Here is a 16,500-nt window from a genome sequence, read left to right as displayed (position 1 = left end):
TCTCCTACTCCCCCTGCTTGTGTTCCCTCACTCGCTGGCTGTCTCTATCTCTGTCGAATAAATAAATAAAATCTTTAAAAAAAAAAAAAAAGAAATATGAAGGGAAAAACAGGGAATGTCCAAGAGAATATAAAGTGTTACAAATACAATAAAAAAATTGAGAAAACTACTAATTTTCCAAGTTGCTCGTGTATTTTTCTGGTACTTAAACCCTTACATTTTGGGTAATTTTTCATATTCAAATACAGCACCCCAGTGTGAGAGAGGGTATGGTGGTGGTGGCAGAATTATCTGTGACATGACACTTTAATGATAAAGGAAATGCAATAAAAGATGTAATGATCTTTTGATACTTTCCCCTCCAGGTGTCGTCAGGGCAAGAAATTGCCTAATTTCGCTCTCTCTCCACATTGTGAAAGCTCAAAGGTTAATTTAGGCACACAGAATGGTTATTCCATTTTAAAATGTCAGAAAGGTAATTTAAAGGGCTCTAAACCGAAAAGGTGAAAATCGCCACTTTGAACACATTAGAAACCCATCAAGTTGTTGGGACCTAGCCTCACACGGAAGTGGCTAAAAGTTGCAATAATAAGATACACAGGCTTTTTAAAAAGTGACTTTGAACTATGAAAGGTCAAACTAGAAGAAACAAAATCTCATAAAATTAAATCAAAGGAAGGAAATAAGCTGGAATTAAAATGATTATGGAAGAATATGGTGGCCCGAGATTAGTCAACGTATTATAAAGAGAATGGGCTATTTTAAAATAATCCTGAAAAATCTTTAGGGCTAACACCAACAGAGTATATTTGAAACTTTTTAAAAAGCAGTGATCCAAGAAATATTCTGAAGTCATCTGTAGTTTTGGCATTAAGATTTGGATAAAGATTAGTGGGTGCTCCATTCGTAAAGCATTTGGAAATCCAATGTTTCAATTAAAATGATGACACCGTACTTTGTGAAATCTAATATATTTAATTTTGGCATAATAGTGATTTATTATGTATTAATATTTCAAAAATATACTTTTGTGTTTAACAAACCACTACAGTTCTCAAACTCATGGCCTATATGCATGCTTTTGCTCCAAACGCCAGGCTGCTGTTGCACTGAAGGCAGTGAGTCCCATCGCGGGGGTTGTAAGACCCAGGGCTGCAGATCACTGTGGAGAGAGAATAAGGTAATAGGTAACAGTTTCCTCCAATGCCACATCAGTTAATTTTACATGGAGGATACATTTTCAAAAAAGACTCTTTTTCCTTTTTATAATTTTTGTTTGTTTTTAATTGTGGTAAAATACAAATAAAATTTACCATTTTAACCATTCTTAAGTGTACAGTTCAACAGTGTGAAGTATATTCACGTTGTTGTACAACTAACTTCCAGAACTTTCTCATCTGGGAAAAACTGCAAGTCTATATTCATTAAACACCTCTCCATTTCCCCCTCCCCAAATGCCTAGCAGCAATCCTTCTGTCTGTTTCTAAATACCTCATATAAGTGAAAAGTTGTTAACTTTTCACTGACCCTGGCTTAGACCAAGACTGCTACCCCACAGGGTTTTACTGACACATAATGTCGAGGTGAGAAAGCCAGCTCGGTCACCTGGTAGGCTGCGTCAGAAGCCACAGAGTGGAAGAGGGCCCACACTAATAACCACACCTTCGAGGCACAGATAGCCCTAAATATGGGAAGGACTTTCAGCTTATTTCTGATAATCTCCTGACCTCACGTCCTATTTCTGTCACCTGCTAAATGTTTAACTTCAGAAAAATTACTAACGTAACTCATACGATCATACGGATAACTGTATCTAATGAATATGTTACCCCAGTGATCTCTGCCTGACAGAAAGTAGAGAAGGGCAGAAAGAAATCAAGGGCAAAAACCTCCTCAGTCATTGCATGACTTTGGGATTCGGGGGAAGTGGTCAATTCTTAGCTCTAGCTTCCTCATTTGTAAAACAGGTACAGTAACAAACAAGTCTGTACCCTTATGCAAGGACTGAAATCAGATGACTTAGATGCAAATGCATCCAGAACACTGCAAGCCTTCAATAAATGCTCTGTCGCCTGTGGGACCGCCTCTCCCCACACGTGAAGGCCATGTGATGCCAAGCTCTCTAACTAGGCTGGGGTCTCTGATTATCCTGTTCCTCCTTTTCCTATTGCAAATGTAGTCAGCCAAGGATTCAAGAAGATGTTAGTTGCACATCTGAGGCATGGTTATTATGGGCCATCAGAGAAGATTCTTTTTCTGGCACCATGACCAATAATACGTGCCACTGTTTGGATCTGGGTCATAGGACATTATCCAATTTCATATCACCCTTTCAAAAATATTCTTTCAAATTGGGAAATATTTCAATTGTTACTCAGAGAAAGTATTTTTCATTCTGGTTTTAACAGATATTTTATTTGGGGAATAATGTTTCAGATAAAAAAATATTGGTTAAACAAAGTTAAATAGGTTTTTTGCTGCAGTAACAACAGTGGTGATGTATAGGGTAAAACTGTCATGATGTGACATTTTTCAAAGGTGTGTAATCATGGTACTCTTTCTTTCAAAACACATATTAATATTTCTTAAAGCACAAATATGGCAATGCTGAGAAAAGGTATCAGTGTTAAGTCACCACACAGGGAGAAGAGAAACATAAATCTACATGCAGTCTTTACACACAGACTTTATACTGAGTATCACCAGTAGAGCTGACACCAGCATAAAATAATCATCTAAATGCAAGTTTAAATAAATACGATCTTCTAATAAATGTTCTTAGAATTAATAAATCTTTATAACACAGTATGTGCAATATCTCAGAGTCCTTATCTATAGCACCCTCTCCTAAAATATATCCTAAAATGTCATGTTCTATTTTATGTGGCATTGAGGAAAAATTCTCAAATGTTATTTAAAGTAGAAGATTAGCAAAATTATTTTCTAGGTTTTAGTCTCACTGAGCACAATAGTTTCCAGCTGCAGTTATGAGAGCAACCTGATTAGATCTTGATAAGAGGAGAGGGAAGCACTGATGACTGATCAGTACTGACATACAAAGAAATGAGAAGCAGGCAGAGGAAAAAATCTTCATGATTTTGGATAGGGAATACTTCCTTAAAAAGGGAAATAACTAACCATAATATAAAACGTGATACACATGGTATTAAAATTAAGAACTTAATTAAAAAATGAAAAAAGTAACAACAGTCAAGCAACAAAACTGGGACACAATTGTGGCTAAATAACCTATAGGATAACATCAAGAACATACAAATAATTCACATAAATCGATGAGAAAAGGACAGAAAACCAATTTAAAAATAGGAATAAAAAAGAAAAAAAATACATGCCCGACTAATGTCATTTTTATTGGGCCTCAAAAAAACCCAAAACAACTCAAAGAAATTAAGAATTTGGGAAATGCAAATCAACAGCAAACTGTAATATACTAAGAGTGACTTCAGCAAGAGGACCCCCAGGCTCCCATGGAAATATTAAATAAACAACTAGAGACTGCCTAAAATAACCTTGCAGGAGCTCTGGAAATTAGTTGAAGATCAACAGCAACCAAATGAACACACAACTGAGAAGCATGTTCCAAAGGGTACAACACCTGTGGCGTTTTTCACCCTTGTCCCGGCTCCTTTCCAGGGCAGACCCAAGTGTTTCGGGGGAGCTGGGTTCCACCCAGTGAGGGGCTCCATCCCACACACTGGAGAGCAGAGTAGACTGGATTGGCCACCTGTTGGATGGCCACCTGAGCGGCTGGTCTCAGTGTTGCTCATTTCAGAGCTTGTTCAAATCTCAGGCTAGGGGAAGCCCTGGGCACATTCCTGAGAACCACAAGGTGATGACAGACCCTCAGATGCCTGGGGCCAGAGACTGGTGATTGAGGAATATGACAGAACACCTAAGGACCACAGGAGAAGCAGTGTGCAGACTCTCAGGGAAATGAGGATATTCAAAAACAGATAAATAAAAAAAATTAAAAATAAAAACAGCCAAGTATACAGAGGAATCAGAAGAAAACACATAGGACCAAATACATGGAAAGGTGCTCAACATAATATTAATTATTAGGGAAGTACAAATCAAAACTAGAGTATGGTATCACTTCACACCCATTAGAATGGACACTATATAAAAAAAAGAAACAGAACAAGTGTTGACAACGATGTGAAGAAACTGGAGCCCTTGTGCACTGTTGGTGGGAATGCACAATGGTGCAACTGCTATAGGAAAAATATGGAGGTTCTTCAAAACATTAAAAATGCATGTACCATATGATCCAGTGGTCCCACTTCGGGATATAGAGCCAAGAGAACTGAAAGCAGGATCCATGAAGGGAATCTCTAGACCTTAGTTCACTGCAGCATTACTTACCACAGCCAAGAGGCGAAAAGAACCCAAAAGTCCCTTAGTGGGTAAACGGATAAAGAAAATGTAGTATATATACACACCACAGAATATCATTCAGCCTTATAAAAATAAATCCTCCAACATGCTGTGATATGGATGAAATTTGAGAATTTTATGCTAAGTGAACTGAGGACAGTTACAAAAAACAAATAGGATGTGATTCTGCTTACAAGAAGTATCTAAACAAATCAAACTCACAGAAACAGAAAGAGCTGTGGTTTCCAGGAGCTGGAGAAGGAAGAAATGCAAGTTGTTCTTCAAGAGGTATGCAGTTTGGGCTTATGAAAAGCTCCAGATATCTGCTGCAAACAATGTAAAGTCAGGGCTACGGAACTGTATACTTCAAAATGGTCAAGGTAGTTGATTTTATGTTATGTGCTTTTTAACCACTACTAAAATTTTTAAAAAATACAACAAAACATAAGAGAACAAAAACCTTCCAACAAATAAGAAGCCAAGTCTACATGTCTTCACAGATGAATTCTACCAAATATTAAAAAAAAAAGAAAAACATTAACCCTAATCCTTCTCAAACTCTTCCAAAAATTGAAGAGGAAGGAAAACTTCTGGATTCATTCTATTATGGCGCAATTGCCCTATTACAAAGCCAAAAATGGTACATGAGAAATGAACTATGGACTAATAAACCTTCTGAATATTGATGGAAAAATCCTCAACAAAATACTAAATCAATTTAACAGCATGTTAAAAGGATTATATACCATGGTCACTTAGGATTTATTCCTAAAATGCAAGGACAGTTTAATATATGAAAATCAAGCATAGTTCCTTATATCACATGAACAGAATGATGGGGGGGAAATACCATACGATCATCTCAACTGATGCACAAAAAGCATTTCACAAAATTCAACATCATGTTACAGTAAAAACTGTAAGCAAATTTCAATTATATAACGAGGTGTTATCAACCATAGTTATTATGTTCGATCCTTAGACTTTATCCATCTTATAGCTGAAAGCTTGTAGCTAAGAAAGTAGAACTTAAATATTCTTAGCAAAGATAAATAAAAGATAAATATGTAGGTGATGGGGGTGTTAATGAGCTAGGTGGGAGAAATCCCCCCACCATGCATACATATATCAAGTCATCACAATGTACACTCTGAGTATTTTACAATTTCGTCCATTATACCTCAATAGCTATGAAAGATACCACAGGAACATAAGTAAAGGAGCACAAGGCAAAGTAGCCAAATAAAAAGAAGAGTTTTGCAGTGAGTCAAATTTGGTTTCAAATTCTCATTTTCCACTTACTATCTTTATAAACACATGCAAGTACCCTAAGATTGCCGAGATTCAAGTTCTTTGATTACAAAATTGGGATACTTCCTATTTCAGAAAGATATTTGATGTTTAAGATAACACTGGCCAAACTTTGAGCAAAGCTTCAGTTATTATTATAAAGAAATCAGTGAAATGCATATTTCCGTGGGATAAGCAGGACTTAATGCACTGACTGAAACACAGTCAGCACTCAGGATACTATGACAGAACTCAGTCTGTGTTCTCCTCATTCTTGAGCTCTTACAGCAAATCTGTATTGCCCATGTGGCCCTTACCACATTTGGTCCTTAATTGCTACTTAAATTTTCATATGTCCAGATTTATATTCCGTTAGATCACACATTCCCTAAAATTCCCACAAGCTAAAATTTGTATTTTTGGTATTTCCCTCTCGTATCACTTAAAACAATGTTTGGTAATGGATAATATAATAGATACTTATTTAACGTTAAAAAAAAACACGAGAGGAATAAAATGGATTCTCCTCAACTTGATAACGGGTTTTCATGAAAACCCACAGTCACTACCACAACCATCAGAAACTGTGAGATTTTCCTCTAAGATCAGGAAAAAGATAAGGATGACTATTACCTCTGCCTCTTTTAATACAATATTGGAAGTCTCACCCACAGCAAGGCAAAATCAATCAATCAATCAATCAATCAATCATTCAAATTAGAAAGAAGTAACACTAGCCTGTCCACACAGTATGATCTTCTATGCAAAAAACCCTAAGGAATCCACCAAAAAAACCCTAATTGACCTAAGAAACAAATTTAGCCAAGTTACAAGATATTTTTGACGTGCAAAAATCAGTTGTTTCTACACATTAACGATGAACAATCCAAAAAGAAAATTAAGAAAACAGTTCTATTTACAATAGCATCAAAAATATAATATTTAGGAGTAAATAGCCAACAAGGAATAATACTTGTATACTAAAAACTACTAAAAATTACTGAAAGAAATCAAAGAAGGCACAAATAAATGGAAAGACATCTCATGGTCATGGGTTGGAACATTTAATATTGTTAAACTGTCAATGCTACTGCAAACCATTCATAGTTTCTATGCAAATTCTATCACAATGCCAGTGGCAATGTTTTCAGAAAAAGAAAAATCCATCCTAAAATTCACTGAAACCTTTAGGGATGAAGAATAGCCAAAACAATTTTGAAAAACAAAGCTGTAAATCTCATACTTGCTGATTTTAACACTACAATGCTACAATAATAAAAATGGTATAGTCCTGGCATATAGACAGAGCTAGAGACAAACAGAATAAAATAGTCAAGAATAAACTCTCAAATGATTTGGAACAAGGGTACCAAGATCATTCAAATGAGGCAAGGACAGTTTTGTCACCAAATGGTAGCAGGTAAGGGGGATATCCACATGCAAATGTAGGAGGCTGGACTCTTACCTTAAGCCATATGTAAAAGTTAGCTCAAAAAGATCAAAGACCCAAACAGAAGAGCTAAAACTGTAAAATTCTTATAAGAAAATGTAGGCTAAAAGATGCATGACATTACATTTTTCAATGGTTTGTTAATGTAACACCAAAAGCATATGGACAAAAGAAAAACATAATTATTTACAAAGGAGGTTAATATCCAAAATAATAATAGTAACAAAGAACTCTAATTCAACAACAAAAATTAAAACAACTCAATTAAAAAATGGGCAAAAGCTTTGAGTAGCCATTTTTACGAACAAGACATACAAATAACCAATAAATACATGAAAAATTGCTCCACATCACTAACCATCAAGGAAATACAAATCAACACCACAATGAGACACCACTTCACACATATTAGGATGGCAAGTTACTAAAAAAAAAAAAAAAAAAAAAGTAGAATAAGTGTTGGCCAAGATGCAGAGAAACTGTAAGCCTTGTGCTTTGTTGGTAGGGGTGTAAAATGGTACAGCCTCTGTGTATGGTGGTTCCTCCAAAAGTTAAAAACTGAATTACCATATGATCTAGTGCTTCTATGTCTGGGTATAAGTATACGGACTGAAAGTGTGTGCCTCTCTAAAATGTATATGTTGAAAACCTAACTCCCAGTGTGGCTCTCTATAGAGATGAGGCCTCTTAGGAAATAATTAAGGTTAAATGGGGTCTTAAGAGTGGGACTCTGATCTGATAGTATTAGTGTCCTTGTGATGAGGTTGTGGGATATAGGTGAGGTTCAGTGGGGTGGAGTCCGGAGCCGATGACCAAGAAAGAATTCTTGAGGCATCTTTGGTGCAAAATTGGTGGTTTATTAAAGCACGGGGACAGGACCCTTGGGCAGAAAGAGCTGCTGCCCCAGGTTGTGAGGGGTGGCTGATTATATACCATGGGGTTGGGGGAGGTAAGGAAAAGGGAGGTTGAGAAAGTACTTTCATATGTTAAAGAAGACTCACAGGATACTGGAGGCCTTGCTATTGTCAAGTTAAGGTTGTTGACCCCTCTAGGAGGCGTTAACAGTAAGATAGTTGGGAGCTTCCTGGAGGAATGTTACTTTCCTCCTATCAGGTGTCCTTATCAATGGGCCTCAGGTTTAAAAGAAATACCATTTTATTTACATTTCCTTCTGCCTCAGCCTCCCTCAATTTTATGGAGGGGGTGGTAACGTTAGGGCTTCAGGAAACTGAATTATGGGTCTTGCAGGGCTGTGATCTCTGTCAGTTAGCCATTTGTTTTTTCCTTTCCTTAGTTTTAGGGCAGCCGGGAATGTCGAGGAATGTTGCATACATGGGGGGGTGGTTTGCAGGGTGTCAGTTTCTGCTTTGTCCTCAGCTTGCCTTCTGTTCCCTCATCACTTGTAAGAAGGGACAGCAGCAGAGTGCTTGCTCTCTTTGTCCCCTCTGCACACACTAACCAAGACCATCTGAGGATATAATGAGAAGGTGGCATGCTATGCCATCTGCAAGCCAAGAAGAAAGCACTCATGGGAAACCAAAACCTTGAACTTGGACTTCTAGACTCTAGAATTGCGTGTGTGTTGGGGGGGGGGGTTATACTATTCAAGCCATCTAGTCTGGGATTTTGTTATGGAAGCCCAAACGGATTGATACAATATTTATCCAAAAGATCTCAAAGCAGGATCTCAAAGAGATATTTGCACATCATGTTTGCTGCAGCATTATTCACAATAGCCTAGAGGTGGAAACAACCCATTTCCATTGACAGATGAATGGATAAAAAAAAAAATGTGATACATACACATGGATAGAGAAGGTGTAGTGTAAGTCACGGGAATAAAAGACACGGCATAGGGAATATAGTCAATGATACTGTACTAGCATTGTATAGGGACAGATGCTAGCTACACTTAGGTAAAATGTTGCATAATGCACGAGCTTGTCAAATCACTATGTTGTACACCTGAAATTAATGTAACATTGAATGTCAACTATACTCAAATAAAAAAATTATTTAAAAAAAAGAAGATGTGATATGTGTTAGGTGAATTAATGTAACAAATGTGAGAATGTGAAACTATGAAAAGTACAGTGGAATGGGTTGAAAATGTGTGATGGTAACCTACCACACATTTTAGAGAATGGGAATGTGGGCCATCCATACAATGGAATATTATTCAGTCTTAAAAAGAAAGGAATTCTGACATATGATACAACACAGATGCTAAGTGAAATAAGCCAATCATGAAAGGACAAATATTGCATGATTCCATTTATAAGAGGTACCTGTAGTAGTCAAATTTAGAGAGACAGAAAGAAGAATGGTGATTGTTAGGGACTAAAGGAAGAGGGGACTGGGGACTTATTGTTTAATAGGTACAGAATTTCAAATGAGGAAGATGAAAAAAGTTCTAGAGACGGATGGTGCTGATGGTTAGTACAACAATGTAAGTGTACTGAATCCCATGAAATTGTACATTTAAATATGCTTAAAACATTATCTTATGTATATTCTACCACAGTTTTAAAAATGTGATGCATTCCATAGGGTCATCAGATCAAATATGTAAAGTGTGATTATGCCAAGAACTGCATATAGGATTTCTCCTACATTGCTATTGTAAAAGTGTTAATTCATACACCAAATTTGGAAAACAGACTGATATATTTTAATGAATTGCATGTCTTCTGACCCAGTATTAGGTAATGACGTTGAGGAATCTTGGATACTAGTATGTATAAACAAAGATATTAATAACAGCATTGTTCATCATGGCAAAAAAACAAAAGTGCGAAGCAATTCAACAATGAAACAGACACATACACCTTTATATATTCATGATAGATTATGTAGAAATAGAAATTTTTAAAGATAGTATTATAACCACAAAAATATGAACAAATCTCACAAATACAGTCTACAATAATGTGCATCAGTTAAAATGGCCTACTATTAGATTCTCAGGCTGGATTTTTAAAAATCCAACTTTATAAAGCAAAAGTGTAAATATTAACCAAGTTTATCTATACCCGCACTACACTCAAATAAAATATCAACCACAATTTTCTTTTATATAACTTGATGAACAATTTAAAACTGGTATCATTTAAAAAGAATAAAGAAGGTGGTTTATCCTCTCTAGACATCAAGACACTTAATAATTTAGTAATTACCACTGATCAGTAAAACAAAAGAAAGGACTCTTTAAAAGACATATATATGTATGGCATGTACCCTTATTTTAGATCTGAGGGTAAAGAAAATTTTGACATTAATGAAATTAATTACTAGAAAAAATTTTTTTCTTAAATTTTCTAAAAAGGTAAGACTTTTCTAAAAGGAACAAAGAAAAGGGACAATAAGACTCATTCTGCATTATACAAACAAAAAATATGTACCAAAAACAATGTCCACAATGTTCAAAAACAAGTGGTAAGAACTCCAACTCTAACTTGTATCGAATTAATCCATCTGCAGTAAGAGTGATAAAATCTGGAAAAAGCAGCACACACTACTTGACAGCACTGAAGAGGTAGGAAGGCAGGCAGATTCTGAAGGCATGCTCAACTCTTGAAGGAAGGGTAATTTACAAGGTAAAATTATTGTTACATATCTCTGCAGCAGGCACTCTCCAGTCTATGTGGCTGGGTAAAACTGAAGCAGAAATTCAGTCTCACTGGTTACAAAAAATAAAAGGACAGACTTTTAGGCCACCAGAAGATATGGAAAGTAATGGGAAAAATTCAGTGAAACAGAATCGGGCGCTCTTAGAGCTCATATAAACTCCACCCAGATAACTGGCTGATGCAAAACCTTCACAAGTGTCAATGATATTGCAAGAAGTTCAGCAAAAAGCAAGCGTTAGAAGGCTGAATAAACCAAGGGGGAGAGTGTAGATTTTGAATCTGGCATATTATTAAGACACAAATCAACAATCTTCAGAAGAAAAATAAACCAGAAGACTCTACATAGTACTATCCATAAAGTTTAGTATAGCATAAACATTATTAGATTTTCAAAGACACAGAAAACTGTGACTCATAGTCAAGAGGGAAAAGATCAATAGAAACAGATCCAAAATAACATAGAAGTGGTACTTAGCTATAAAGATGTTAAAGCAGCTAGCGTAAATGCATCCAAGGACATACATTACTATAATAAGTAAGCAGATTGGAAAATTGCATCACAGAAATGGAAGCTCTAAATCACATAAAAGAAAATTCTAGACCCCAAAACTAAAATATTAAAAAAAAAAAAAACTTAGATGTGTTTAATAGCAAAATAGTGACAAAAGTAGAATATGTCAGTAAATATGAAGATATGCCAACAGGAACTGCCCATTCTGTAGAATAAAGAGAAACAAAAGTTTCAAAAAATGAACAGTGATACCAGCACAAATACTGGTAGCTCCAAAAGACTGTCCTAACCAAAAAGACATGAAAAAAATCAAGCAAAAACTCTCAGAGTTAACTCTGAAAGAACTCTGGAAAACACTCAAAATACCAGAAATAATAATATGGCAGAAATAAGTCTTTTCCTATCTGTAATTACTTTAACATAAATGGATTAAATTCCACTATCATAAGTTGGATATTGACAAAATAAATAAATAAAACATGATACAACTATATGCAATCTGGAGGAGACTCACTTTAGATCAAAAGAAACAAATAGGTTGAAAGTGAAAGAACGAAAAAAGATATTCCATGAAAATAGTAACGAAAAGAGCTGAGCGGCTGTACTAATATACACTAAATAGAATAGTCAAAAGGTGTTATAAAGAGGAAAAGAAGGAAACTACATACTTATAAAAGGGTCAATTCACCAAGATATAACAATTCTAAAAATATATCAACAATAGGGACAATAAGACTCATTCTGCATTATACAAACAAAAAATATGTACCAAAAACAATGTCCACAATGTTCAAAAACAAGTGGTAAGAACTCCAACTCTAACTTGTATCGAATTAATCCATCTGCAGTAAGAGTGATAAAATCTGGGATATTTCCTGAGATAGACAATATTTTGGGCCACAATACAAACCCAAAAAGACTGGCATACAAATCATTTAAAATCACAATAGAATGAGGCTGGAAATCCGTAACATAAGAAAAAGTGGAAAGTTCACAAATATGTGGAAATTAATTTTCTCTTGAAAGATCAATAGGATAAAGAAGATATCAAAAGGGAAATTGGAAATGCAAAGTCATTTCAACATTAGAAAATCAATCAATGTAAGCTTCTATACTAACATAATAAAGGACAAAAACCATATGATTATTTCAAAAGTTGCGGATAAGGTATAGGACAAAATTCACTAACTATTCATGATTAAGACTTCAGAAAACCAAGAATGGTAGGGGACTGCTTCAAACTGACAACAAGCATCTAAGGAAATCTTACTGTTGATATCATACTTGAAAGTAAAATGTTATTTATCTCTAATATTGGGAACAGGGCAGGAATACTTGTTCTTATTTCTATTCAACACTGTATTGGAGGAGCTAGCAAATGCAATAAAACAAGTAAAAGAAATAAAAGGCATAACTATAAGACAAAGAAGTAAAACTGCTGTTACTTGCAGATGATATGTTTACTCATTTAAGAAAAATAGAGAGTATACAAATTAATTTTGAGATCTATTCAGTGAATTAAAGAGAGTCACATGATCCAGCTCAGTATTTACAAATCATCTGTACTTGCTTTCTGCCTGTGGATGCCACTTAGGAAGCATCATTAAAGTCTCCTCTCCTACTGCTGTCACGTCTATGTCAGAGTCTCCCAAAGAGCCCAGATAGCTATGGAAGCTCCTCATTGGAAGTTTGGTCTTTGAAACAGCTGATGAGAGTCTGAGGAGCCATTGTGAGCACTGGGGAATGTTCATGGACTATGTAGGAATGAGAAATCCAAACACCAAGCACTCCAGAGGTTTTGTTTGTTATGTATGCCACTGCAGAAGAGGTGGATGCAGCCATGAATGCAAGGCCATACAAGGTGGATGGGAGAGTCGTGGAACCAAGAGAACATGTGCAAAGACCTGGTGCCTACTTAACTGTGAAGAAGATTTTTGTTGGTGGCATTAAAGAAGACACCGAAGAACATTATCTAAGAGATTTTGAAAAGTATGGGAAAATTGAAGTGACTTAAATCATGACTAAGACAAGTGGCCAGAAGAGAGGCTTTGCTTTTGTAATATTTGATGACCATGACTCTGTAGATAAGATTATCATTCAGAAATACCTACTGTGAAGGCCATAACTGTGACGTAAGAAAAGCCCTATTTAAGGGAAAGATGGCTAGTGCTGCATCCAGACAAAGAGGTCGATGTGGTTCTGGAAACTTTGGTGGTGGTCATGGAGGAACTTCAGTAAATGAAGTGGTTTTGGTGGCAGTCAAGGTGGTGGTGGATATGGAAGCAGTGGGGATGATTAACATGGACTTGGTAATGATGGAAGCTATTCTGGAGGCAAGGGAGGCTACAATGATTCTGTCAACTACAACACTCAGTCTTCTCATTTTGGACCCAGAAACAAGGAAAATTATGGAGGCAGAAGCTCTAGCCCCTAAGGTGGTAGAGGCCAATGTTCTGCCAAACCACACAACCAAGGCGGCTGTGGTGGTTCCAGCACAAACAAGAGCTATGACAGTGGGGAAGATTTTAATTAATGTCAGTAAAGAAAGCTGTGCAGGAGAGGAGAGCCAGAGAAGTGACAGGGAAGCTACAGGTTATAAGAGATTTGTGAACTCAGCCAAACACAGTGGTGGCAAGCTGCCACAAACAAGCCATGTTTTAGACAATACTCACATGCATGGACAAAAACTCAAGGACTGTAGTTGTGATGAACTGTATAATAGATTATTTTTCTCTATGGAGAGTAAAAAGCATTCCAAAAAAGGGTTTTAATGTAGATTTTTTTTTTTTTGCACGTATGCTATTGATTGCTAAATTTAACAGTCTGAGCATGATGCTGAATGCACGTGTCTTTTTAAAAATGTAGCGTAAACACAGTCTACTCTGAAGCCATTCTGGTAAACTACATTGTTATGTGAAGTCAGAATTCCTTCAAGATGATTCCAGGTTTCATTCGAAATTTATATACAACCTGCCTGGGCATAGAAGCCACTGTCTCCAGAAACTTTGATATAGTTAACTGACATAGTAAGTTCGTTGTGACCTGGAGTTCACCATTAAAAGATCACCCACCCAAGGAAAGTCAAAGAGTTTATCTGGTTATTAATATGATTGTTGGCATATCCTATGTAACGTATCTGAATTGAATTATGGTATCAGATAAAATTATAAATGGGAATAAAGCCTGTGTATCATACAATATCATGTGCAATCAATAAATAATTTAATATCCTCTTCAAAAAAAAATCAACTGCATTCTTATATGCTAACTGGAAAATTAAAAACAATTAAAAACAATTCAATTTACATTACAAACAAATGATTAAAAGCAAGAGCAAAAAAACCCCCTATAATCCTTCAGAATAAATCCAAGAAAAAATATGCGACTACAAAACATCCTTGAGACAAATTTAAAATAATTTACACAGACAGAGGATAACCATGTTCACTGTCAGAAGACTATATGTGTTTGGAATGACAATTATTATTAATTTTGTCTCTAGAATCAATGCAATCTATTCAAACCGCAGCAGGCTTGTTTGCAGAAATTGGCATGCTAATTCGAAACTGTATATGGTAATTCAAAAAAGCAGAATGACCAAAGTAATTTTTTAAATGTAGTGTAATAGCTACTATGAAGCTCCAGCAATCCACACTTCGGTATTGCTGAAATTAAAGACATGGTTGGATGGAGCAAAACCAAGCCTACACAAGGATAGTCCACTGAATTTCAACAAGAGGTACCAGGAAATTTTAATGGAGAAAGAGAAGTTTTCAACAAATCATGCTAGATCACCAGGACAGAATATCTGTATGGTTAAAAAAAAAAATCATCAACCTTTACCTTGTACCAAATAGACAAATTAATTCAAAATGTACCACAGACCTAAATGCACAACCCAAAAGTACTAAACAAAAAGCACAGGAGAAAATCTTTGTGATCTTAGAATATGCAAATGTTTATTAGAACACAAAAACACATGAACCACAGGATAAAAAATTAGTAAGTTGGACTTCAGTGTTTTTCTCAGAAAATAAAAAAAGTAGGCCACAGTCTGGGAGAATACGTTCACGTGCATACAGGTTCCCCTCGCTATCTGAAACCAGAGCATTCCTAGGGAAAATTTTGGAAGCTGAAATGGTGCAAAGCAAAGAAGCAACTACACTTCACAGAAGTGGAAATCCTATCAGATTTTCTTCGGTTAATGAAAACTGGTTTTAAGGTAGGTCTTTCATAAAAGCAAAGTGGCATAAAGTGAAATTTCAGATAGCGTGGAAAACCTGTATATTGGAAAGTGACTTTTGTCTATACTATACTAAGAACTCTTACAACTCAGTAAGAAAAAGAACCACTTAAAAAATGGGAAAGATATTTGAACAGATACCATGCAAACGAAATACCAATACCCAATATGAATTTGAAAATACCTTTTTAAAAGGAAACTGAAAATTAAAACCACAATGAGATACCACTACACACACATACACTGAAAGTGCTAAAATTAAAAAGAGTGATCATACTATGCTTTGGTAAGGATTTAGAATAACTTTAACTCCCTGGTAGAACATGAAATTGTACAGCCTTTTCGCTGGTAGAACATGAAATTGTACAGCCTTAAGAAATAATTTGGCTTTTTTTTTTTTTTATAAAGTTAAACATACACTTACCGTATGACCCAGCAATCGCAGTCATAGGTATTTTCCCAGGAGAACTGAAAACATATGTCCACACAAAGACTTGTACAGGAATGTTCATAGCAGCTTTATTTGTAATGGCCTAAAACTGGAAACAACCCAAATGTCCATCATCAGGTGAATGGATAAACAAATGTGGTATATCCATACAACGGAATACTACTCAGCAATAAAGAACAAACTATTAATACATGCAATAACACTGGCGAATCTCAAAATCATTCTGCTGAGTGAAAGCATTCAAACATTATATATTCCATGACTCCACTTACAGAAAGTTATAAAAATGCATGCTAATATATAGTGACACAAAGCATATCAGCATTTGTTTGGGAATGAATGTGGAAGTACTATCAATTACAAAAGGGTATAAGCAAAATTCAGCATTGTGGCAAAGATCCTCTTCTTGATTGTAGTGACAGTTTCATGGATATATGCGTGTCCAAGTCATTAAATTGTACAATTTTAAAATGAGAAATTAACTGTAAGTCAATGTTGAGCCCAAACAAAGCAAGATACAGAAGTTAA

The 16,500-nt window shown here is 35.7% G+C and overlaps 1 protein-coding gene across 1 annotated transcript in view; it reads right to left on the bottom strand.

The window, feature by feature from the left end:
* Positions 1-692: 692 nt before the first annotated feature.
* ZPBP (zona pellucida binding protein) overlaps positions 693-16,500 on the bottom strand; it is a 117,997-nt gene continuing 102,189 nt past the window's right edge. Inside the window, exon 8 of the mRNA XM_026501852.4 lies at positions 693-1,162. Within this exon, the coding sequence (XP_026357637.1) occupies positions 1,068-1,162 (95 nt within the window). The 3' untranslated portion in view covers positions 693-1,067. The remainder of the gene's footprint in view (positions 1,163-16,500) is intronic.

Source organism: Ursus arctos, unplaced genomic scaffold, assembly GCF_023065955.2.
Source record: "Ursus arctos isolate Adak ecotype North America unplaced genomic scaffold, UrsArc2.0 scaffold_3, whole genome shotgun sequence".
Taxonomy (NCBI): domain Eukaryota; kingdom Metazoa; phylum Chordata; class Mammalia; order Carnivora; family Ursidae; genus Ursus; species Ursus arctos.
This window is presented reverse-complemented; position numbering and strand designations above follow the sequence as displayed.